At 36.7% G+C, this 26,444-nt stretch overlaps 1 protein-coding gene across 19 annotated transcripts in view; it reads right to left on the bottom strand.

Annotated features, from left to right (window-relative positions):
- Positions 1–26,444, bottom strand: part of RIMS2 (regulating synaptic membrane exocytosis 2) — a 580,329-nt gene that overhangs the window by 398,865 nt on the left and 155,020 nt on the right. For all 19 annotated transcript variants that reach the window (XM_035011697.1, XM_035011686.1, XM_035011694.1 and 16 more), the window contains one exon: positions 11,240–11,550. In XM_035011697.1, the coding sequence (XP_034867588.1) occupies positions 11,240–11,550 (311 nt within the window). The remainder of the gene's footprint in view (positions 1–11,239; positions 11,551–26,444) is intronic.

The raw sequence follows: 26,444 nt of genomic DNA, 5'->3' as shown, positions 1-26,444 counted from the left end.
TTCTTATAAAGGCAGTCATGTTCTCTGTGAATTAAGAAAGTATTTCTTTTCAATCTGGATGCCTTTTATTTTATTTACTTATTTTAGTCTTATTTCATTCACTAGAAACTCCACTACAGTGTTGATTAGAAGTGGTGAAAATGGGCATCCTTGTTTTGTTTTTGATTTAAGGGGAAAGTATTCATTTTTCAAGAGTAGATGTGATGTCAGCTGCAGAATCACCATTAATACATTTGATTGGGTTAAGGCAGTTCCTTTCTATTCCTAGTTTGCTGGGAGTTTTTATTAAAAATGGATGTTGGAGTTTGTCAAATGATTTTTCTGTATCTATTGAAATAATTTGATGTTTCTATTTTGTTAAAATGGTGAATTACCATGACTTTCAAATGTTAAACTAACTGTACATTCCTGAGATAAACCCCACTTGGTCATGATGTAGTATCCTTCTAATATCCTGATGGATTTAATTTGCTAAATTTGTTTCAAAATTTTGCATCTCTATATATGAGGGATGTTCATCTGTAGTTTGGTTTTGGTTTTGGTATCAGGATAATGTTAGCTAAGAGAAGGAGTTGGGAAGTATTCCCTCCTCTTTAATTTTCTGGAGGAGTTTATGTAGAAATGGCATTTTTTCCTTAAAAGTCTGTTAGGGCGCCTGGGTGGCTCAGTCGTTAAGTGTCTTCCTTCGGCTCAGGTCATGGTCCCAGGGTCCTGGGATCGAACCCCGCATCGGGCTCCCTGCTCAGCGGGAAGCCTGCTTTTCCCTCTCCCACTCCCCCTGCTTGTGTTCCCTCTCTCGCTGTGTCTCTCTCTGTCAAATAAATAAAAAAAATCTTTAGGAAAAAAAAAAAAAGTCTGTTAGAATTTACCAGTGATGCCATCAGGTCCATGGTTTTATTTGTGGGAAGGTTTTTAACCACAAATACAATCTCTTTAGTACATATAAGGTTATTTAAGCTATCAATTTCTTGGGCGAGCTTTGGTAATTTGTGTCTTTCAAGGAATTTGTCCAGTTCATCTAACTTGTCGATTTTGTAGGAAGAACGTTTTTCAAAATATCTCCTTTTTTAGCATGTTAATATCATTGAAGTCCATGGTGATGTCATCTCTCTTGTTCATGATACAGGGAATTTCTATCTTCTCTTTCTTTTCCCAATTAGTCTGTCTAGAGGTTTAGCGATCTTATTGATCTTCTCAAAGAATCAGCTTTTGGTGGGGCGCCTGGGTGGTTCAGTCGTTAGGCGTCTGCCTTCGGCTCAGGTCATGATCCCAGGGTCCTGGGATCGAGCCCCGCATCAGGATCCTCGCTCAGCAGGAAGCCTGCTTCTCCCTCTCCCACTCCCCCTGCTTGTACTCCCTCTCTCGCTCTCTAAAATCTTTAAAAAAAAAAAAAATCAGCTTTTGGCTTCATTTCTATTTTCTCTTTCACTGAGTTTTGCTCTCATTTTTATTGTTTTCTTTATTCTTCTTACTTGGGTTTAATTTACTTTTCTGTTTCTTAAGGTGGACGCTGAGATCAATGCTTTGAGATCTTTCCTATTTTCTAATATAGGTGCCTAGCGCTATAAATTCTGCCCTGAGTACCGCTTTAATGGCAGCCTACAAATTCTGTGCTGTGTTTTCATTTTAATTCATTTAATTAGTTAAAAATGTTTTCTATACTCTCTTTTGAAATCTTCTTTGATCATTACGTTATTTAAAAGTACATTATTTAGCTCCCAAATATTAGGAGATACTTTCATAGATCTTTCTATTACTGGTTTCTAATTTATTTCCATTGTGATCAGTGAATATATTTTGTATTACTTGGATTCCTTTCAATTTAATGAGGCTTGTTTAATGGCTAGAATATGGTCTATCCTGGTAACTGTTCTGTGTAAACCTAATAAGAATGAATATTCTGCTGTTGTTTAGTGGATTGTTCTATAAAGATCAGCTAGGTCACATTGTTTGATACAATTGCTCAAGTCTACTCTATCTTTGCTGATTTTCTGCCTACTTGTTCTATTAGTTATTAAGACAAGAGTATCGAAATCTCCAACTACAATTGTGGATTTGCCTAATCTCTCCTTACAGTTTTATCAGTTTTTGCTTCATATATTTTGAAGGTCTGTTAATAGAGACATAAACATTTAAAATTTGTGTTCTCGGGTGCCTGGGTGGCTCAGTTGGTTAAGCGACTGCCTTCTGCTTAGGTCATGATCCCAGGGTCCTGGGATCGAGTCTCACATCAGGCTCCCTGCTCAGCAGCAGCTCACCTCCGACCCTCCCCCTCTCATGCTCTCTCTCTGTCTCATTCTTTCTCTCTCAAATAAATAAATAAAATCTTTAAAAATAAATAAATAAAATGTTTATGTTCTCTTGATTAACTGACCTTTTTCATTATGAAGCAACATTCTTCATTCCTGGTAATATTGTTTACTCTAATATCTACTTTGGTCTTAGTATAACCAGTCCAGCTTTCTTTCTGGCTTTATTAGTAGTTTTAGCATGATATATCTTTTCCATTCATTTACTTTTAACTGTATTTGTCTTTATATTTAAAATGTGTTTAACTGATAGTTACCAGTGGGGAGGGGGTGTAGAGAGGGGTTAAATAGGTGATGGGGATTAAGGAGTGCACTTGTTGCGATGAGCACTGGGAATTGTATGTAAGTGATGAATCACTAAATTCTACACCTGAAATTAATATTACACTGTATGTTAAATAATTGGAATTTAAATAAAAATTTGGAGAAAGAAAAAAATTTGACCACTATTCCTTCAAATTTTTCTTAGTGCTCTTCATGCTCTCCTCTCCTTCAAGGACCACCCAGTTACATGTATATTAAATACTTGATACTATTCCATAACTAATGATGGTCTTTCACTTTTTAAATTATTTATTCATTTTTTATCCTGTATTTCATTTTGCATCATTTCTGTTGGTCTTCAATTCATTAATCCTTTCTTCCTTGGTACCTAATCTTCCATTATCCCCATTAAGTATATTTTAATTCTCATCTTTACAAGTTTAATTTGATTTTATTTTTCTATGTTACTTATTTCTACTTTTTTAAATTGTATGGGATACAATTATAATAACTATTTTTAAGTTCTTGCCTGCTAGTTCTAATATCTGTATCACTTCTGGGTTGACGTCCAGTGTCTAGTTTTACTGTCCCATTATTGATTGAGTTTTCCTGCTATTTTGTACCTGGTTATCTTTGATTGGATGTCAAACACTGTGAATTTTATCTTGTAGGGTACTGAATATTTTTGTATTCCTATAAATCTTCTTGAACTTCTGGGGGGCAGTTAAATTACTTGGAAACAGCCTGATCTTTTCAGGTTTTGCTTTTATGATTTGCTATTCTGTCCCACAGTAGTGCTCATTTTAGCATTAATTATTCCCCATTGCTGAGATAAAACTTTCTAAAATACTCTACGCAATATTCCAGGAATCTTGAGGGTTTGTAGTCTGTCTGCTGGGAACAGACATTATTCTTGGTCCTATGTGAATGCAGGCCAGTGTTCCCTCTAATCATTTTGAGTGATTCTTTCCCTGGCCACAAATAGTTTCTTCACACACATGTGCCAATCGTTAGTCCACTGAATACACAAAAAGAACCCTCTTCAGATCTCCAGGGTATCTTTATGTTCATCTGTCTCCTCTCTGGTACTCTGTCTAGCAAACTACAGCTGCCTTGGTCTCCCCAAGCCCTCAGAACTGTCTCCTCAACACAGGAAGACATCTAGGCTCTGCCTATACTCCTCTCCCTGTGGAATAGCTTATAAACTCTCTCAAAGCAGGATGTTAGGGCAATCATGGGGCTCACTTTGTTCATTTTCCATCTCTCAGGTAGTACTCTCCTTTGTTGCCTAGTGCCCAATTTCCAAAAAACCACTGTTCCAAATATATTGTCTATTTTTTCAGATCTCTCTGGCTGAAGGGTAAATCTAGGCCCTATTACTCCATCTATACTGGAAGCAAAAGTCTTAAGCGTGTATTTTAACTATTGCTTTTACTTTAATCAAATGTTACACAGCAAAGGAAACAATCAATGAAACTAAAAGGCAACCTACGGAATGGGAGAAGATATTTGCAAATGACATATCTGATAAAGGGTTAGTATCCAAAATATATGAAGAACTTATAAAACTCCATACCCCCCCCTAAAAATAATCCAATTAAAAATGGGCAGAAAACATGAATGGATACCTTTCCAAAGAAAACATATGGATGGTCAACAGATATGAAAAAATGCTCAACATCACTCATCATCAGGGAAGTACAAATCAAAACTACAATGCGATATCACCCATACCAATCAGAATGGCAAAAATCAACAACACAAGAAACAACAGGTGTTGGCAAGGAAGTGGAGAAAGGGGAACCCTCTTACACTCTTAGTAGGAATGCAAACTGGTGCAGCCACTCTGGAAAACAGTATGGAGTTTCCTGAAAAAGTTAAAAATAGAACTCTCCTATGATCCAGCAATAGCACTACTAGGTCTTATACCAAAGAACACAGAAAGAGTAATTCAAAAGGATACATGCACCCCAATGTTTATAGCAGCATTATCTACAGTAGCCAAATTATGGAAACAGCCCAAGTGTCCATCGACTGAAGAATGCATAACGAAGTTATGGTACACACACACACAGAGTGGAATATTACTCAGCCAGAAAAAAGAATGAAATCTTGCCATTTGCAACAACATGGATGGAGCTAGAGAGTATTATGCTAAGAGAAATAAGTTAGAGAAAGACAAATACTATATAATTTCACTCATATGTGGAACTTAAGAAACAAAACAAATGAGCAAAGGAGAAACGAGAGAGAGAAGGAGAGAGAGAGAGAGAGAGACAAACCAAGAAAGAGACTCTTAACTATAAAAAACAAACCAATGCTTAGGGGTGCCTGGGTGGCTCAGTCGTTAAGCGTCTGCCTTCGGCTCAGGTCATGATCCCAGGGTCCTGGGATCGAGCCCCGCATCGGGCTCCCTGCTCAGTGGGAAGCCTGCTTCTCCCTCTCCCACTCCTCCTGCTTGTGTTCCCTCTCTTGCTGTGTCTCTCTCTGTCAAATAAATTTTAAAAATCTTTAAAAAAAAAAAAAGAAAGAAAAAGAAAACAAACCGATGCTTACCAGAGGGAAAGTGGGTGGGGGGATGAGTAAATAGGTGATGGGGATTAAGGAGGGTGCTGTCTGTGATGAGCACCAGGTGTTGTAGGGAATCACTACATGGTACACCTGAAACTAATAATACACTGTATGTTAACTGAAATTTGAATCAAACTTTTTAATTAATTATTTAATGAAATGTCACAAAAGTAGTTGGTAGGTTATTAAGTATCAGACATAAGGAAATTATGGTGATTACCAAACTACTAAATTTTCATTATATTTTATTTGCCTTAAAACTTTACATTTTTATCCAAGATAATAACCTTATATTTTTATTACTCTCTTGTCATCAATTACACCTGGTAGCATGCTCACCATCTAACAGAATGCACTGAAATGTAATTGAGTCATGACATTTTTTTTAGTTTTCCACTCTCACCTAATTAAAATTCCAGAAAAAATGATAATAAAGTTTCTCAGTACTTCCATTAAGTGTCATTATTTAAGCAGTAAAATGTAGAAACAAATACTTAAGAATCTGGGATGCCTATGAAATATTATTTGCGTTATGTTTCTTAAAATTCTTCATAGTCCATTAGAAGCAGTTAACTCTGTTACTTTTTCCTATTACTTCTTAATTTTTGTTTTGTAATAGAATAAGGAAGTAGGGAAAATAGAGTAAGAAATATTACAAAGTAATATAATTACAAGATCAGAGTCAAAATGTCCTTATTGGAGATTTAATCTAACATGTCAGATACATTCAGTTTTATATATGAATCATGGTGAAATTATCTGAGACATGTAGTAACAGATAATATCTAACTGAAATTTGATAAATGTCTGTTGAATAAGTGGATTCTAACAATGAGTTGTTACAATATGGAAGATAACCCTCTATTAATTGAACACAAGACTACCAGTTATAGGAAAGAAAAAAATAATGGAAGAGAATACTTTCAAGTTTATACCATGGCAGAGACCTTAAAATACAACAAAGCAAAGAATTTTACAACTGGAAGTCTTTTTGAGATCTTGCAGACTGCCTTTCTTATTTCAGAGATGAGACAATGGAGACACAAAGAAAAGGTATACATCTACAAATGATAATAGTAAAGAGAAGAAGTAAGAACAGTAACTATGCCTTCTGATTTCCAGTTTTCATCCCTTCACCAAACAAATTAGCCATAATATTTCTTACTTTTTAACTTCTCCCAATGTCCTAGGAAGTGCTAAATAAATACTAAAATTATACATAAAAGAAAAAAATTAACTGTTTCCTAAATTTTAACTACTTTTCAACTATGAAAATTATGAAGCATCCAACTTTTAAATAATTTCAAGTGTATAAAATGTCAACTAAATGTTGTAAGACAAATTTATTTTAGTTTTTATTTAGTTTTATTTTCTTAACAAAAATATAGTTTTTATTTTTTTTAAAGATTTTATTTATTTATTTGACAGAGAGAGAGAGAGCACAAGCAGGGGGAGCAGCAGAGGGAGAGGGAGAAGCAGGCTCCCCGCTGAGCAGGGAGCCTGATGTGGGGCTCGATCCCAGGGCCCTGGGATCATGACCTGAGCCGAAGGCAGACACTTAACCAACCAGGCCACCCAGGTGTCCCGAAAATTTAGTTTTTACATGGTTATTTCACCCACCCTCCTCTAGATCCCACCTTAGATTCCTTAACCCAGCGGTTCACATCCCTCCTCCAGCCCAAGGCCTCTCTGTAAAATAAATATTCTGTAACATCCCCTTTACTCTTTTGAAAATGAATCCAGAGGTAAAATGTCCTAACTATATATATATACTTATATGCTAAGAGAAGTAAGTTAGAGAAAGACAAATACTATATAATTTCACTCATGTGGAACTTAAGAAACAAAACAAATGAGCAAAGGAGAAATAGAGAGAGAGAGAGAGAATATAATATATATATGAGAATATAATATATATTATATATATAAGGAATATTATATTATTATATTTTTATTTTATTTTATTATTATTATATATAATATATATAACTTTTAAGATATATATATTCCTTACTGTATAATAATAGGGAAATAAGTAATTTATAAAAAATAGAACATATTTAAATAAGTAAATGCTCAGCCACAACATCATAATAAAGGAGTTAGGTGCTTGCAGCTACATGAATGTAGTCAATCTGCCACCAGGTAGCTAGCTGGTTTCCACCTTTGTCCTCCATTCAATAAATATGTCAGAACGGTATATTCAAATGAACGATTACGTCGCTTCTAAGAACCTTACATGTGCACTGAGTGGTATGCCTCTTGGTGGTAGAGCCAAAGAGGACAACCGCCATTGAGCTATTAAAGGCCAGTGGTGTTTCCCTCCCGAAGATCTTCTTAGATGCCCTGCTGCCTCACTACCGGCCTGCACGAGAAGTACTGGTATCACTTGGAAGCTTGTGAAAATACAGATTATCAAGTCCTACTTCAGAAGTACAGAATTCAAATCTATATTTTAACAAGGTCACCACATTATATGAGTGTAAATTAAAGGCTGGGAAGCCACTGGGCATTCCTGAGGGACATAACAAAGGGTAAGCAAACTGCACATAATTTTTTAAAAATGGTGATTTCAAAATTTATTCTGAAATAAAAAACATATTTGAAAACTTCTAACAATATTTTGCATCTAAACTGATGATAAACATATGCCATTGTTATGAATAAACTAATTAGGTAAATATTCATTAACTCAAAGCCAAGATCTAGGGCCAATTGATATTCATTCACTCAATAAATACTAAGCGTCCAAAACCTGTGAGGGAAGAAAAAAGTCATAAAACAGGTCAAAGCTCCTGTAGTTAAAGATTAAACTAAAACTCCTTAAAAGAAGAAAATGTAAAATACTTTTGTATCTGTCAAACACAATTCTAAGATCTATAGAGATTTAAATTAATTGAGCCAAAGCTTCTCTTCTTGAGAGCACTAGTTTCTGAATGATACTGAGGAAACAAATTACTAATAATACTTTAAACCGAAGTTATATTCCTTATCAGTAGCTCCATTTCACTGTCTAGCTCAAACTGCTAGAAGATCCATTCTGGTAAGGAAGGAGAGCGATGCGGAGAGAAAAAGAGAAAGAGAGAGAGACAGGGGACCCAGAGAAAAAAAGGAAGGAAAGAGGGAGGGAGAGCCTGGGAGAGGGACAGGGAGAAAGCAGAACAAGAAAACAGGCCTAAAATATGGAAAGAGCCCAGATGTCCATCCATAGATGAATGGATAAAGAAGATGTGGTATATCTACAAGAAAACAGGCTTAACTGAAATGATTTAAAGAGTAACAAAAAATGGGCAAAGAAAGCAGACCTATCAACAGAACAAGAGAACTAACTACTCTCTAGGGTAGGAGTTGGCCAACATTTTCTGCAAAGGGTCAGAGTAAATATTTTAGGCTATGAGAGCCATATAGTCCCTTAAAACTACCCAACCCTGGAGTTGTAGCTGAAAATAGCCAGGAAACACTAAGTAAATGAATAGTATGGGGCGTTCCAGGAAATCTTTATTTACAAAACACAGGAGGCAAGCCAGATGTGGCCTGGAGGCACAGTTTGCTGACCCCATGCTCTAGGAGAAAGAATTCCGTGGGTTCATAGATGCACACATGACAAATTGCTACAGAATCTACATTTAAAAATAATAAAACAAACGCTCTGTTTTTGCTTATGATAAGGGGAATTGAATTATTCTTGAAGAGAAAGTATTTTTCAAATAAAAGCTTTTACAAATAATAACCAATTCCATTTTCTAGGCATAACTACTAAATCTAAAACACTCTTCTTTCCTGACTAGAGTAATTCTTTTTTTTTTTTTTTTTTATTTGAGACAGAGAGAACGAGAGAGAGAGAGCACATGAGAGGGGGGAGAATCAGAGGCAGAAGCAGGCTCCCTGCCGAGCAGGGAGCCCGATGCGGGACTCGATCCAGGGACTCCAGGATCATGACCTGAGCCGAAGGCAGTCGCTTAACCAACTGAGCCACCCAAGCGCCCACTAGAGTAATTCTTATACACAAAAGGAGCTACTGGTTTGACTTATATGAGCTTCAGAAAGGAAGGATATACTTACAGAATACTTTGAGTCATTAAGGTACACACTTACTAGTAATGGCAGCCAAAGTCACCGGGCAAAAGAGAAGGGAAAAAAAAAAAAGAACTACTATATCTTGCTTCCCCACAATGGATCAGATTCTACTGTTCATCCGGGCTAATCCTTTGTCAACAGAAGAGTTGAGAGATAATACTGAAAGAGATATATTTGTTCTCATCACCGCCATCTTCAAAGATTAGAGAGATGAATCTAGCTTCCTTACAAAGATGAATTAATCATTCATAAACTTGTTGGATTTATTTTTAACATCCACAACTTCCTGATGAAATGCATCCCAAAACTTCATAATCTATTACATGATCTAGTGTTTTAGTATTTCCTTTTATTCTTCCTAAACCATCTTTCTAAACTCCAAAGGAAACTATCTCATGTATCTATCTAGTTTTTGCAGAATGCATCTATGTTCGCATTATCCGTTTTACTTAGTCATTCATTCATTGAAAATCCTACCTCCACTGGTTATCATCTATTTTTTCACCCAAATTCATATACCGTGACCACTGTAGTTGCCATTTTACAGGCTTTATTGATTTCTAAAGTCCTCCCCACTCACACTGCCTCATCATTTACCAGTCCCTACACAGCACTGTCTCCTTACCATATTTGTAATACTCTGCCTGAGTGCTTTCTCTGGCCACAAGAACATGCTTGGCCAGTGAGTTCCAAAGAGTTAACACCCTCCGGAACAACCCCAGACCAATAACAAAGGAGAGATAGGGATAAATACCCCAATCTCCTTGCCCATTAGGTAGGATAACTCTGAGGCCATTGTACCCTGTCTCCCAGAAGTCTCAGTAAAATTGAGACACATTGGCCAAAAGAGGTAACCTGCTCTTGAATACGCCTACTATTGTGTTTTTCTCTCTTAACCGAATCATTGCTCACTCCCCTATAGGTGGTGCCTGGGTCCGCCCTCCAAATAAACTATTTTGTCTGCTTAAGGTGGACCTCAATCGAAGATGGTCCTCTAAACTTAAAATTCTTGGGTTCCTGAGATTTTACACTGAGACATGTTCATGGTATTTCAGCCATGAAACCACCACTGTTTTGCCCAAAGATAGGATTACATTGTTTAACTTTTGCTAGTTTTCAAAAGAACTGGTGAAGTCATCATTTTATTATTCTCCTAAGACATAGCAATACATCGGGGTGACACTTTAGGCACTGTATAAAGTGACTTCCAATTATCTTACCTGTGATAAATGAATGCTCAGAACCCACCATCCTATTAGTATAATTTTAGGTTTGATTTTCCACAAATGCATGACTTTGGACTTATTCACACAGAAATTTATTGGCCACTTCTGGGTGACAGAAATAGTATAAAACAGATTTTTTTTTTAATTTGCAATTCAAATAGGAATGTGGTATAGAAAAATAATCTTCCCATGAAAATGTTTCATTCTCCCCTTCCAAAGGCAGGAAACATAGAACCATAAATACTATTTGTAAAAGTCTAACATTTTTAACACGAAGAAGCCCATGGAATTGATCCCAAATAGTAGTAACAGAGTTAGCCCACAGATAACAGCAAACTTGTGAAATCCTTTCATCGGGATCTACCTGCCTGGAAAACTACCTCATCCTTCAGCCCAAGGTGGAACTTTTAGAGACCTCAGTAACTTTTCCCATTCTCTTACCTCCCACTTCTGGCTAGTTCCTTCAATGCAACCTCTCTAAAATGTCTTAAAAGCATCTCTTCTTCATTCCCATGGCTCTTATCCCAGTCTGTCTTTCCTATGCCAATAGCCTTCTATCTAAATCCCCTGTTTTATTTCATTTCTTCATTCTGGAAAATCAGAATAAACCTAAGATTGTTCAAACTTCTAAAAGCTCAAGTCCTGAACATCACTTCCGGCATTTATATATAACACATGGACATTGACATTACATTTAGACAACTTGTTGCCTAAACATTTCATATATTTTTATTTCTGTTTGGAATGAAGGTTAAAAATAATGTTTACCTAAAGATTAAACAAAATGTTTACCTGTCTGAAGCTATGTCACTGGCAATTTGGTGCTTCACTCCTGACCCATTTTTAATAGAATCCTGTCTTGTGAGCCCATGAGAGCGACTTTTCTCCACTGCAGGTACAGATAAGTCACCTGAGGGTCCTTGGAACTGGGCCTGCTCATGCACTTTTGCTTTCTTCTCCTGAGGCGCCTCCTCATTCCGCAGTCCTTGGAGAGCCTTCTGATCAGGTTGCTGTGGTGTATTAGATCCACTATTATAAAACCACGCTCCTGATTTAGTGAGGATTTCTTGTTGTTTTCGGCACAAATTACATACCCACATAACCTGCACACGAAGAAAGAGGGAAGAAAAATTAGTGTCTCCAAAAGTTAAACACAAATCAAAAGAGAAGGCAGTTCAAACCAACAACAAAAAATCCTATGCTTATCCTTTCTGAAGTTAAAATACAATCCCAATTAACTGCTACCATTTATTATAGCACGTATCTTTTAATTTTGTCAGCATAATTATAATATAACAGGCAATGTTAACCAACAGCAGAAATACCAAACTAGAGTCCCAAATTACTGGTTGTTTATATGTATTCTTTAATTACTTTTTATTTAAATTAGGAGCATGGTGTAGTATAGGGAAAATGGATTTTGAGGCTAGACAGACTTAGGTTAAAACACCAACTCCAAGATTAGAAACTGTGCAACCTTGAACAAGGTGCTGAACCTTCATATCTATAAAACAGTTTCCTTAGTGATAAAATAGGGAAACTGGGATGATAGTACTATTTTTTCCTATATTGTTTTGAGAACTAAAGATTGGAAATAACTTATATAAAATGTCCAGCACAATGCTTGCTATATTTAGACTTCTAGTAGATGACCTACTAATAATTAGGTTAATCTTCTATCACCAATTAATTACATTATAAGCTTCTTGAAGGGGTATTTATTTCTTTTAAGTAGCTCTTAATGGCTAAAATAAAGCTAGGAACACTGTTGATCCTCAATATAAACCTATTAATTGCTCATAATTTATAAAGGATACTTGTTTTTTTTCCTTTTTGTGGTAAAAAAATTTACCACTTTAACCATTTTTAAGTACACAGTTTGATGGTGCTAAGTATATTCACAGAGCAGTGAAACATATCTTCAAAACTTGTTCATTTTGCAAAACTCAAACTATACTCCTTAAACAGCAAATCCCCTTTCTGCCCACCCCCCACCCCTGGTAACCACCATTCTACACTTGATTTTTTAATAGATATGTTTTTCAGACTCCAGGAATCTAAGAATATTTTAACTACTATCTTTGTGACCACAAAACCTTCACCTTCTTCTAAGAAATCTTTTTTCAATTAATCAGAAAAAATAAATTATATATTCATGAAATAAAAGGTGAGTTCATATTTCGAGTGTTTTCTGACGTTTATGTCAAATACTGAAACTTACACAGCTCTCAAGATTGCCAAACACTTCTTTATAGTTTAAATAAGTTATAATAATAATAGATAGATAATCGCAGTAAAAGGAAGATTCATTATGGTGTTTTCAACTGATACAAAGATTTTTTGTAAAATGCCATTTAAAATTTTTGCTTAATTGGCCTCATTCTTCTTCATAATGTTTGTATAATCCATATCGTACTACATTGTACTTAATCATTTTTATTATTTTGTTATCTCTTTGAACTGTATATACATTTCTTTTGCCCCCCCAACTAAATTCAAAGCTCATTGGGGACAGGGTTTACATCGTCTATTTGCATAAAGGGACGTTATCAATCACAGGACAGTAAGACCTTTAAATGCTTACTAACTTGAATTCTTTTGAAATCCTTCTTGGGAAAAGATGATAAGATATTGGATACTATTACACTAAGATTTATGTTTCACTGATTTCTAAAAGAATTAGTCATCAATAATGTCAATATATGTGCCTATTTTATTTTTATAAGTAAATAAGAAAGTATTTCTGATATGAAAATACCAAAATATCACCCATATTAAAAAAAAATACCTCATGGTACAAATTTCTTTTGGTTTGAATACTCATGAAATACATCCAACTCTCAAAAATGAAGTTTCAACCAAAATCTTCAGCCTTTTGATGCCATCTTGTGACAAATATTGGTACTGCAGATCTCTCTTAAATGTGAAAGGTAAACTAAATATAGAACCACAAAATAATGTTTATAAAATAAAGTTTGAATTTCAACCTTTCTGTCTTATTTTAAACAGATTACTATTCATATTACAGTGACAATATAAGCTATATGATTTCATGATATGAATCCATTTAGAATAAGTCAGAGTACTGAAAAATAATACCCTTTGTGCCTGGTGACTGACAATAAAACAGAAGTGAGTTGGTGAGACAGACAAGCATCCAATCACAATCATCTGCAGAAACAACCTACTGCTGCTTCATTATTTGCGACAAAGTAAGCAAGTTACAAGTTCTTCTGGAGCAGAGATTCTCAGAGACTATCCCTGGGACAATGGCATCCATATCACCTGGGAACTTGTTAGAAGTGCAGATTCTCGGGGCGCCTGGGTGGCTCAGTCGTTAGGCGTCTGCCTTCGGCTCAGGTCATGATCCCAGGGTCCTGGGATCGAGTCCCGCATTGGGCTCCCTGCTCAGCAAGAAGCCTGCTTCTCCCTCTCCCTCTGCAGCTCCCCCTGCTTGTGTTCCCTCTCTCTCTGTCAAGAGGATAGATAAAATCTTTTTTTTTTTTTTTTTAAGTGCAAATTCTCAGGCCCCATTCCAGACCTAGTGAATCAGAATTTCTGGGGCAGGACCCAGAAATCTGTGACTTTTTGGCCAAATGCTATAGGTGATTCTGATGCCGGGTAAAGTTAGAGAACCACTGGTTGAAGCAGAGATTCCCAACTTGATATGAGGCATGGGTTACACGTATGCTCCTCAGTGACTACAGAGGGCTGTGCGTAGCCTCACCCATTTACCTAGCGTGAACTAGTCATCGTACAAATGGTAACAGTAACATTTCTGTGTAGCCCAAAATGAGAACAAGACTTGGAAGAACGATGCGCTTCATTTTCCTCACCTGTTAACACCCAGGGGCTACTAATATAAGATAAATGAGTAGAGGGCTTGAAGGATGCTGTACGATTCCTGTTAACGACTCTCTCAGTATTCTCTCCCCATACTCTCCGGGATACCCACGTTGGCTGCTTGCTTTTCTGACTAGACTATGCTCCCCCCTGAACTGCCAGCTCTTAGGATCCTCATATCCTAACACCCAATTCACTTTCCTTTTCTTCTTTTACTATCTCTGCTCATTCCTGGATTAAAAGCTTGTTCATCTTTAAAGCTCAGGAAACAAATCCACTCACTTGAAGTAGTACAGAGGCTGACGCTTCCACTCAAAGCCCCTCACACACACAGCAATGTAACTTCTGAACTGAGGATACTGGACTCCGTCTCACAAACACATACGCACGTGTACGTAGGAGAGGACTTTTAACTAACTGGTTATGAAATTATTAATGTCTATCAGAGGTAAGGTATGTGTCTATGAAACAAAATTAAACTGATTTGGGAACAAAATCACAGGGCTTTTGTTAATGAAACCCTTTAACCAGTTAAGTTAATCGGCAAGTGTATCATACGATGAATGCTGTTAAAAAATATCTTAGTAATACATATGCTTGTAAATAGCCATGGTTAGGGCCTATTAACTTTGCTGATCTTCATAAATATCGAAAACACCAAGGCCCTGAGAATACAAAGGCATATAGGATTCAAAATTATAAGGTATTATTACCTTCATTTCTAAATATGCCAAATTTTTCAGAGTAGTATAGCAATATTAAGAGATGGAATACTCTCTAATGACCCAAATTTGCCACTTATTATCATATGTTCCGTTCTACAAACAACCTTGGTGGGTTTGAAAGGGAGGGAAAAAAAACTAAGGAAAATAGAAATATTTCTTAAAAATTATATAAATAATAAATGCAAGCGCTAAGCTGAACAGCCAAAGAAAAACAAAATTATGTCAAGTGCATACAATAATTTAAAAGAATTTAAAGCCCTGCAAAAATGTAATTTTCATTTAAATAGGGATAATAAATAATAGAGTAATTCAGGGAAGCAAAGGATTATTGGTTAGACCATAGACCAATTTATAAGATCCAGCGAACTCTGTACACATAAAAGAATTTACTAGACTCCACTTCTCATCATTGCAGCCTGCTTATAAATGTGTATATTAGTCAGAGAATATAAATTGATCAGCTTAATCTGTCATATGACTAGAAAACTGAAAGATCCTGGCTAACTATTAAATTTATTTTCTTTTTCCCCAGGATGCTTCATTTCTCAATCTCCCTTGTACTTAGGGATGGCCATGGCCATATGACTATGTCCTGGTTATTTGATTATAAGTACAATGATGTGTGCCATTAAAAAATTCTCATATATGGGGCACCCGGGTGGCTCAGTCGGTTAAGTGTGTGCCTTCAGCTCAGGTCATGATCCCAGGGTCCTGGGATCGAGCCCCACATCAGGCTCCCCGCTCAGCAAGGAGCCTGCTTCTCCCTCTCCTTCTGCCTGCCACTCCCCCTGCTTGTACCCTCTCTCTCTCTGTCAAATAAATAAATAAAATCTTTTTTAAAAAAAACACCTCTCATATACTACCATCACGCTCTTCATTCAAGACCTAGGAGATAAAGGAGCTACCAAAAAAGGAGCCCAGAGCAAAAATGAACTATTGGGACTTCATCAAGATAAAAAGCTTTTGCACAGCAAAAGAAACAGTCAACAAAATCAAATGACAACCGACAGAATGGGAGAAGATATTTGCAAATGACATATCAGGTAAAGGGCTAGTATCTGAAATCTATAAAGAACTTATCAAACTCAACACCCAAAGAACAAATAATCCACTCAAGGAATGGGCAGAAGACATGAACACACATTTTTCCAAAGACGACATCCAAATGGCCAACAGATACACGAAAAAGTGCTCAACATCGCTCAGCATCAGGGAAATCCAAATCAAAACCTCAATGAGATACCACCTCACACCAGTCAGAATGGCTAAAATTTACAAGTCAGGAAACGACAGATGTTGGCGAGCATGTGGAGAAAAGGGAACCCTCCTACACTGTTGGTGGAAATGCAAGCTGGTGCAGCCACTCTGCACAGTGTGGAGGTTCCTCAAAAAGTTGAAAATAGAGCTACCATATGGTCCAGCAATTACACTACTGGGTATTTACCCCAAAGATACAAATGTAGTGATCTGAAGGGGTACATGCACCCCGATGTTTATAGCAGCAATGTCCACAATAGCCAAACTATGGAAAGAGCCAAGATGTCCATCGGCAGATGAATGGATAAAGAACATGTGGTATATATATACAATGGAATATTATGCAGCCATCAAAAGGAATGAAATCTTGCCACTTGCTATGATGTGGCTGGAACTGGAGGGTATTATGCTAAGCGAAGTAAGTCAATCAGAGAAAGACATGTATCATATGACCTCACTGATATGAGGAATTCTTAATCTCTGGAAATAAACTGAGGGTTGCTGGAGTGGTGGGGGTGGGAGGGATGGGGTGGCTGGGTGATAGACATTGGGGAGGGTATGTGCTATGGTGAGCACTGTGAATTGTGTAAGACTGATGAATCACAGACCAGTACCTCTGAAACAAATAATACATTATATGTTAAAAAAAAAGATAGTAGGAAGGGAAAAATGAAGGGGGGGAAATCGGAGGGGGAGACGAACCATGAGGACTATGGACTCTGAGAAACAAACTGAGGGTTTTAGAGGGGAGGGGGCTGTGGGGATGGGTTAGCCTGGTGGTGGGTATTGAGGAGGGCACATTCTGTATGGAGCACTGGGTGTTATATGCAAACAATGAATCATGGAACAGTACAACAAAAACTAATGATGTAATGTATGGTGACTAATATAACATAATAAAATTAAATTAAAAAAAAAAAAAAGGAGCCCAGGAACCTGAATGAGCCCTTGGAAGAGAGCCCTCTGCTGATCAGCCAGACCAATGTGGACTGTAATGTGGACTGTAAATAAGAAACAAACGTCCATAATATTGAGCTACAGACACTTTTTGAGTTTATCCTTCATAGCTGATAGCATTCCCTTAGCTAACTGAGATTAGATTAGATTAGATTAGATTAGATTAGATTAGATTACATGTTATTGAATGTGTATCACCAGCACAATCTTTGTATGTGAAGAACAGTACATTCCTAAACTCACACAGGAAAGTGCTTCAGGGCAGTTCTGGAGCCAGCTTTCACCGAGTCATAAGATCCAGTTGTGCACATTTCTTCCCAACTCCACATTCAACAGAGTAATGTGGCTTAGCTTGAAATCAGCCCTGGAGGCGTATTTAGACAACAGAAATTGGAAAATGCCACAAATCAGGGCTTTTTCTTACAGAAAACTTGTTGTTAATCCAACTAGTAATATTAAAAGATTAATACTGCATTCAGTATTAGTAAGTAAACTTGGATGAAGCTGCAATTTATCATAAAAATTAATTCAGACCATAAAATTCCAGTTTATTTATAGATGGGCCAATAGCTATTAATACTAATTCATTAATTATTTACTCATTCAGACAATATTCACCAAATGCCTCGTATATGGCAGGCACTATGTTAAGCACTGGTAAATACAGTTCAACAGACATAGTCTTTACTGGGGAATTTAAAGTGTCATGGGAGAGACAAGAAGCAAAACAAATAATTGTACAAATACTGTTTCTATTACAATTATGATAAATGCTACAAAATGAATGCATTCCCACCATAGATCCCTTGATATCTTCTTCTCCCCTGACCCAGGCTGTGTTTGAAAAGAACAAGGATTCAGAAAAGATCTGCAAGAGACCTGGAAATCCAGACAGGCTCAATCACAGCATTACCCAGAAGTCCCCATCACCAGAGCCATGGTGTCTCCGTGTCTCAAAAGGCAGAATTTGCTGGAATTTGTAACTACTAACCGACAAGCCCCTCCCCCAGCACTGTCCCAGTAGATTTGCAAAGTTGAAGTACTGACACATATTCTAGAAGTCTCCAGTTTTCAAATACATTCCTTAAGCAATTAAGAGATCACTGTAATCGCTAAGTAACAGGCTTCCGGATTACAAAACAAAAATCAGAAATTTTGCTTCATCTAATACCTCAAGACAAACAGCAAGACTTTCCCAAATTCCCCTTGAACGACAAGCATGGCCTCTCTAGCTACAGCCGCATTTGCGGACTGAAGCAAGAAAATTCTATGGTGTCTTCCGTAAGTCTCTCAGCAGATAGCAGGACAGAAGAAGCTTTAACCTGGAACATCTCCAAATCTTAGTTGTTGCAAACTCTTTTCTGTTACCAATTGTTGTAGCTTTGAAAACTTACTTGCAACAAAACATAGCTTATTTATTTTTGATCTGATTTTCCTCAACAGCATACTAGCCAAATTAAAAAAAAAAAAAACACTCACATAATTTTAGTCTGTTAAATAGCTCCTTTGGATAAATTCTCTATTTCTGATATTTCTGCCCCTTTCCCTGCTGTATTCCAAGAATGTGTCTAGGTGTTCTATGGGGCTTCTGCTGCTGAAATCTGCAACTCATCTAATTCATTCTGGTTCTTCTCAATTTTGATAGGATTGTGCTCCACTATTGACTCGATCTCACCTCAGATCTCAAGGCACTGCTGAATCCGCTTAGTCCCCAAATAATCCTCTATTCAGCCATGGTTCAAGCTATCTGTTTGGAAGCCTCTTCTGCAAAGTCATCTCATCCTTCATCTCTCATCCCTCAGGATAGGGGGATGTCATGACAGGGACACGCAGCTACTTTCATGTCCTCCATGCCACACTGGAACTAAGGATAGTTCTGGAAAGCTAATGCTGGCCCTTTCTTGGCCATGATGCACTGCTGAATTCATCTGAAGTAGCCATGCCCCCAGTGGGTGCTAGAGCATCCAGATAGGTGGTCTCTTGCAAGAACCTCAAATATTAAGAAGGGTAAAAGCTGCCCTTCAATTTAACCAATAGGCATCCTCCTCCTGGGTCAAAGCCTAGAAAGAAGTTATTAGACCAAACTTCTGATCATCTACTGGCCTTACCTCTGTCTTCTTTCTCCTTCCCTACAATGCACAAGGATAGAAGGGGGGCGGGGGGGCCGGCTTTTCCTTGACTTTCCTTTTCTGTATACCTAACGCTGTCCCCAATTACCTTTAGGCTTGAAGTAATGAGCTTCAGGTTTCCCATTTTGTAGCTTCTCTTAACCCACCCATTGCCTTAAATAGCAAAAAAAAAAAGAAAGAAAGAAAGAAAAAAGAAGCTGGCTTACTGATCAAAGAATCCAAACTGGGAGGCACTTCAAATATAATATACCTATTATACCATGATTCGAGCATTGTCAGCTATGTTCAGGGATTAATAATTGCCTAAGTACAAAGTATGGACCAGACCCATATGCAGACAGAAAAGTCTGATTCCTCTGCTCTGGGTAGTTGTGGGATAGGAGGCTGGAGGAGAGAGAAACCTAGTCCAGGCAAAGTGTCCCCAGGGAATATGACAATAGCCTATACTACCCAGAGTTGATACTACTTAAAGAAAAGAGGTTAAAAGTGCCAGGTTTTACAGCAAAATTAACTGAAGTCTGTAATCTAAAAAAAAAAAAAAAAACAGCAGAAAACATCAGGGGTAGGAGGGCCTGAGGCAAACTTCAGAAACTAGAGAAAAGAGCCAGTTTGGGAGAGTCAAAAGGAAAAATCTGTGTAATTACGGGGGGAGAACCACGAGGACCTATGGTTGAGCTATACCGTGCTATACATAGCATGTTAGTAGTAAGCGAGTTCCTTTGGAAAAAACCAGAAAGCAATATCGTAAGTATTAAGGGACTCATTCACTTTTTGAGTGTTCTCCAAAAAGAGTTACCGAATGAAGCTGAAACTGGATTCAACCAATTAAATTACAGAACTGAGGTGGTTAGATCATATTAGTATTCAGTTGCACGACCTTACAGTAAGCAACCAATTAAGTTAGAAAATTGAAACGATCAGATAATTGAGTAGCAATTTCAACAACATTATAATACCCATAGTATGATGGGTCCATCTCACATTTTGGCAATTCGAGATGCCAAATATTAATTAAAAGACAAGAAATGATAATGAAAATGAAGGACAAGATAATTAAGTTGAAAATACAATGATTTATTATATTACCAGTCAGTCAATATTACTTAAATTTCAGATATCCGCCCTATTTAGCCAAACAAAACACCCAATTGAGAAAAAAAACACAATTTAACTCCTACTTTAAAGGCTCAGAGAAATAAAAGAATTAAAAATTATACCACCCTACCTAAATTTGAACCTTTACTCCTCTTTCCACTTTCCCTAAACTCTATTTTTATCTCTACATATTAAAGTAGTTTGTTTTATGCCATGATACAATTCTTAATTTTTAACATCTCTCTGCTAAAACAGACATAACTGTTATAGAAAGATTTTTGGTTTTGCACCCAGAATTTTAGCTTATAAATTTACATAGCAATAAATTAAATTAAGATAAAACAGAAGAGAGATGAAACTCTTAGAAAAAGAGACCAGACTTGTGGTTACTAGTGACAGACTTGATGGAGGAAGGTGGTCAAAAGGTACAAACTTCCAGTTATAAGTACTAGGGATGTCATGTACAACATGGGGACTATAGTCAACACCACTATATGATATATAGGAAAGTTGTTAAAAGAGTAGATCCTAAAAGTTCTCCACACAAAAAGTTTTTTCTTTTCTTTTTATTGTATCTATATGAGATGAGTATCTATTGTATCTATATGAGATGATGGAAGTTAAAAATAAAAAAGATAAATTCTATTGTATTAAAAGGTTTACTTTTGAATAGTAAAATAATAAAGTAAAAAGAGAAACCACCATCTGGAAGAGGTTTTATTACAATGGATACAGCTAACAAAGGGTATGCATTCAGAGTATATGGAGAGTTTCCATATTCAATAAGAGAGAGACAAACATCACAGTAGGATAACAGGTCATCAGTTTGGCAATATTTAAAAGTCTGACAGTAGCAAACATTGCAGGGGCGCCTGGGTGGCTCAGTCGTTAAGCGGCTGCCTTCGGCTCAGGTCCTGATGGTCCTGGGATCGAGCCCCGCATCGGGCTCCCTGCTCAGCGGGAAGCCTGCTTCTCCCTCTCCCACTCCCCCTGCTTGTGTTCCCTCTCTCGCTGTGTCTCTCTCTGTCAAATAAATAAATAAAATCTTAAAAAAAAAAAAAAGCAAGAAGACATGAACAGGTATGTATAAGTAGCACCGCTTCCATTAGAAGAAATCTGGATAACCTAAATCAACATGACAATGGATAAAGTGTAGCATATTCATACAGAAGAATTCTATTCAGCAGTCAAAACGAATGAATTGGGTTTTGATGAGTCTAAATGTTGAGATAACTAGAACTACAGAGTTAATAAATAAAACAAGCTTCAGAGGAGTAAATACAGTATGATCCGTGATACAGCATTACAAACCTTGCAAAATAATACTATCTACGGATTAGCAGCATATATGTATAAAGTATTCAAGATAATCACTCTAGCTCTAAAAAAAGAAAAAGAAAAATATAAAACAAATATGGCAAAACACTAAGATTTGTATAAGGTTGGTATTATTCTCTAAACTTGACATTTTTGAAATGTTTCAAAATAAAAAAGAAAGGGGCGTCAGGGTGGCTCAGTCATTAAGCATCTGCCTTCAGCTCAGGTCATGATCCCAGGGTCCTGGGATCGAGCCCCACATTGGGCTCCCTGCTCAGCGAGGAGTCTGCTTCTCCTTCTGACCTTCCCCCTGCTCGTTTTCCCTCTCTCACTGTCCATCTCTCTGTCAAATAAATAAAATCTTTAAAAAATAAATAAATAAATAAGAAGGAAAAGAAAAAAACAGGAGGAGGAGTTGGGAATATGTAAGAAGGAAAGTCAGACTAGAAACCAATCAAGGTTAACTGGACTAGTGGAAATATTTACTGATACTTATAATCACACTGAAAGTAAAGATGTATTTAACATAAATATATTAGTTAACTGAGAATCAATTACTGAATTTTCATACAAATGTTTTTAAAAATAGAATATAGCTTACTTTCAGGGGCTTTTATATGGAGGGGTGTGAGTAAAGGAGTCAATTATATCAAAGGTAATCAATTAGCTGTACATATTTTGTGGTGTTGTTTTATTTTTCTCTTCATCAAAGTATGTGATTTATTTTATAAACTCTGTTCTAAATTGAATGTTACCAAAAAACTAGGGAAGTGGTTGCCAAAGTAGTCATTAAAAAGATTTTAATTGCATATTATTATCAGGATAAGGTAATCGTTGCCTTCATAATAAATATTTGACTTCCAAATCTCATTTTAATTCACAACTGCATTTTAAGTTTAAATTTCTTTAAGTAATTTTTTTTTAGGACAACTCTTACACAGTAGGTATATCCAGCAAGATTAAGGAAAGTGAATGTTTCTGCAATTACTAAGTTTTCCCACTAGTCTGTGCTACAGCACTTTGTTCAAGCTGAACTCACTGGCTTCTTTGTATATTAGCTCTACATTGTTAACCCCTTTTTCCCTAAAAATAAATTAAATTTCAGTTAAAAAACAGTAACTTTAACAAAATTAAAAAGTGAGTTCAAAGAGTACATTATAAAATGTGATATTAATTAAAATAATTATTTTTCACTGCATACTGACTCAAAGATGTGAATAAATACAACTATCAGTTGTCAGTTTTCTTTTCCATCATTTAGAAGAATTTAAAAGTTATGTCTAAATTATAGAATTATAAAATCATTTCAATAAATTTAAAGTAAAATTATGATTTAAAAATGGGGGAAGCAAGTTTAACTTTTCTTAAATAGAAAGCATATTCATCTTGAGGATTTCATTTAAAATGGAAAACAGAACGTGACAATTTCTGAAGAGGACATGTTATAAAAGGAAGGAGGCCAGAACATTTATATGAAGGTTATCAGACAGTAAAGATGATGATAATTCATCCAAATTGAAGAAAACAGGGAGTATAAAACTAGACGCAATCCTAACATAATACTAACAAGATATGGTGATATGGAAATCACTGGAACACTTGGGGGGGGGGTATTTTTAAGGAAGAGGTAGTAATTCAGAGAAAAAATTCCCAAGTATAAAGCTTCATTTACCTGTTTCTCAGATTCTTACTAGTAATTCTTTAAAACTTTAAAGTTAAGGGACAAAACTGTTTGGGATCTTCCATGGTTTCCTGTAAGTAAATTTTCAGAAGCCATAGACTACTATATGGACTTCCTTTAAATTGTACTTCCTGCTCCTGTAACTGCTAAAAAGCAATAACATCACTCATCACATACAGTCGTGTGACCTACTTCAAAGCAAGGTTCAATAAAAGGCAAGTCCAACTTGACCTATCCAAGAGACATTTACTATTCTAAGAATTTAAAATTCTAGTATGTTGATACTCACAACACTATCACAACACAAAATTAAAAACATAGCCTTATATCTAAGCTTTAGTGCATTTGTATTTTGATTCATCTCAAATTTAACATGTCCCAACTGAATTCCAGACCTTCACCCCAAAACTGTCCCATCCAGTCTCACTCATAACAGTTAATGCTGACTCTGAAGCCTCCCAGTTTGCCTCAGGCCAAACATCTTGGAATCATCTTTTTCTCCCACATCCCACATAGATTCCGCCAGAAAATCTTCTTGGTTCTACTTTAAGCTATATCTACAGAGATGACATCTCACCATCTCTACCTCAACCACCCTGGTCTAAGTCACCAACATCACTTGCCTAAATTACTGCAATAATCTCATAACTGGTCTCCCAGGTTCCATCCTTTTCTCACTTTTCCCATTAATCTATCTCAACAAAACAGTGAAGTAAACCCTTTAAAATATTTTAAAATGTAGGGCACCTGGGTGGCTCAGTTGGTTAAGTGACTGCCTTTGGCTCAGGTCATGATCCTGGAGTCCCAGGATCGAGACCCGCATCGGGCTCCCTGCTCAGCAGGGAGTCTGCTTCTCCCTCTGACCCTCCCCCCTCTCATGTGCACTCTCTCTCTCATTCTATCTCTCAAATAAATAAATAAAATCTTTAAAAATAAATAAATAAATAAAATATTTTAAAATGTAACTCACATCATGTCACATTTTTGGTCAGAATCTTTTAATACTCCCCATCTTGCTCAGAATAAATGCCGAAGTCCTTATAATGATCCGGAAGGTCCTCTGCAATCTTACTGTCTAACTCTTGTCTATCACTCTTCTCATCCACTTGCTCTACTCCAGCCATACACTTCCTTGCTATTTTCCAACATGTCAAGTATTCGCATACCATAGGACTCTTGTATTCACTGTTACCTCAATCTGGACTGCTTTTCGCCTACTTATCTACAATGCCAATAACTCCCTCATCTCTTTCAAGTCGTTGCTCAGCTGTCACTCTTAAGGCCATCCAAATTAAATTTCCAACACCACCCAAAAGTATCTAGATTTTAATTTTTTTCCAGTGCATTTACACCTTCTTAATAATACTTATTCATGATTAATATTCATGTTGTGTGCATCTCCTAATTAGAATATATTGTCCAGGGCGCCTGGGTGGCTCAGTTGGTTAAGCGACTGCCTTCGGCTCAGGTCATGATCCCAGGGTCCTGGGATCGAGTCCCGCATCGGGCTCCCTGCTCTGCGGGGAGCCTGCTTCTCCCTCTCCCACTCCCCCTGCTTGTGTTCCCTCTCTCGCTGTGTCTCTCTCTGTCAAATAAATAAATAAAATCTTAAAAAAAAAAGAATATATTGTCCAGGAAAGTAGAGATGTTTGTCTATTTTAGTTTACTGCTCTATCCCACATGCCTAGAAAACACCAAGACAAGCTCAAGGAATGAGTGAATTAATATATTAACAATAAGTACATAACAGTTATATGTTTCTTTCTTTAAAATGTTTACTTAGCAAATTTCTACAGTCCAAATACATAGGCTTTCATGAAATTGTCTTTAAGAAAAAAATCAAATAATATTTAAGAACTTTCCAGATTCCAAATGTTTATCACTCTTGACTGCGGTGATGGTTTCACAAGTGTATGCATTTGCTCAAGTCCATCAAATTGTTTACATTAAAGATGTGCATTTTCTTGTATAACAATTACACCTCGATAAAGCTGTTAAAATAAATTAAAAACAAAATTGTGGATACTGCCTGCTACAAGGAGTTGGATAAGTTGAGAGCAGCAAGATGATAGACTAAGCCAGTGCTCATCAAACTGCAATGTGCATTTGAGTCACCAAGGGATCTTGTTAAAATGTAGATTCTGAGTCCTGGGTCTGAGGGCAAAGATGCAGGGATTCTATGTCTTTAACAGTCTCTCAGCTGTGCTGCTTCTGCAGGTCTGCAGACCTCACTCTGCATAGCCAGGCTCTGGTCTGTAAACTCTGCTTTGTAACCAAACTCTGGTCCTAGTAAGAGCACCACCACCACAGCTACTAACAACAACAATACTAACAACAGTAAGTAGCATTGGTTGAGTTTTCCCTATGTTCCAGGCACTCTTCTAATTCTTGTATATTTGTTATCCCATTTAATGTATGCTAATTCCTCTCAGTTAAAGGATGAAGAAACTGAAGATTGAGGAGGTTAAGTCACATAGACAGTGTCTTCCAGCTGATAAGCAATGCAGTCAGAATTCAAACCCCAGTCTCTAATGAGCAAGGGATACTAGATTTTTCACATTAAGTCCATTTTAAATCTCATGTGGATAATTTTGGTACCCAGTGTCAAATCTCTTGGACTCCCATCTGATTCTAGGAATAGCTGTTGTGGACAGTAGTGGTAGCAAATGAACCCAAATCAACTTCATACCCACTGGGATGGATGTAATTTTTTTTTTTAAGGAAAATAACAAGTATTGGTGAGAATATAGGATATTGTAACCCTTGTACATTGATGGTAAAGAACATAAAATGGAGCAGTCACTGTGGAAAACAGTTTGGCACTTCTTCAAAAACTTATACAGAATTATCACATGACCCAGCAATTCCAGTACTAGGTAATTACTGCCCAAGATAATTGAAAATGTATGTTCACAGAACATACATCGTTAATGTATGTTCCTAAGAGCATTATTCATAATAGCCAAAAAGCATAAACAATCCAGTGCCCTTCA

This window comes from Mirounga leonina, unplaced genomic scaffold, assembly GCF_011800145.1.
Source record: "Mirounga leonina isolate KUSES-001 unplaced genomic scaffold, KU_Mleo_1.0 Mir_165, whole genome shotgun sequence".
Taxonomy (NCBI): Eukaryota; Metazoa; Chordata; class Mammalia; order Carnivora; family Phocidae; genus Mirounga; species Mirounga leonina.
Note: the sequence above shows the minus strand (reverse complement) of the source record. Positions and strands in the feature narration are given on the sequence as shown.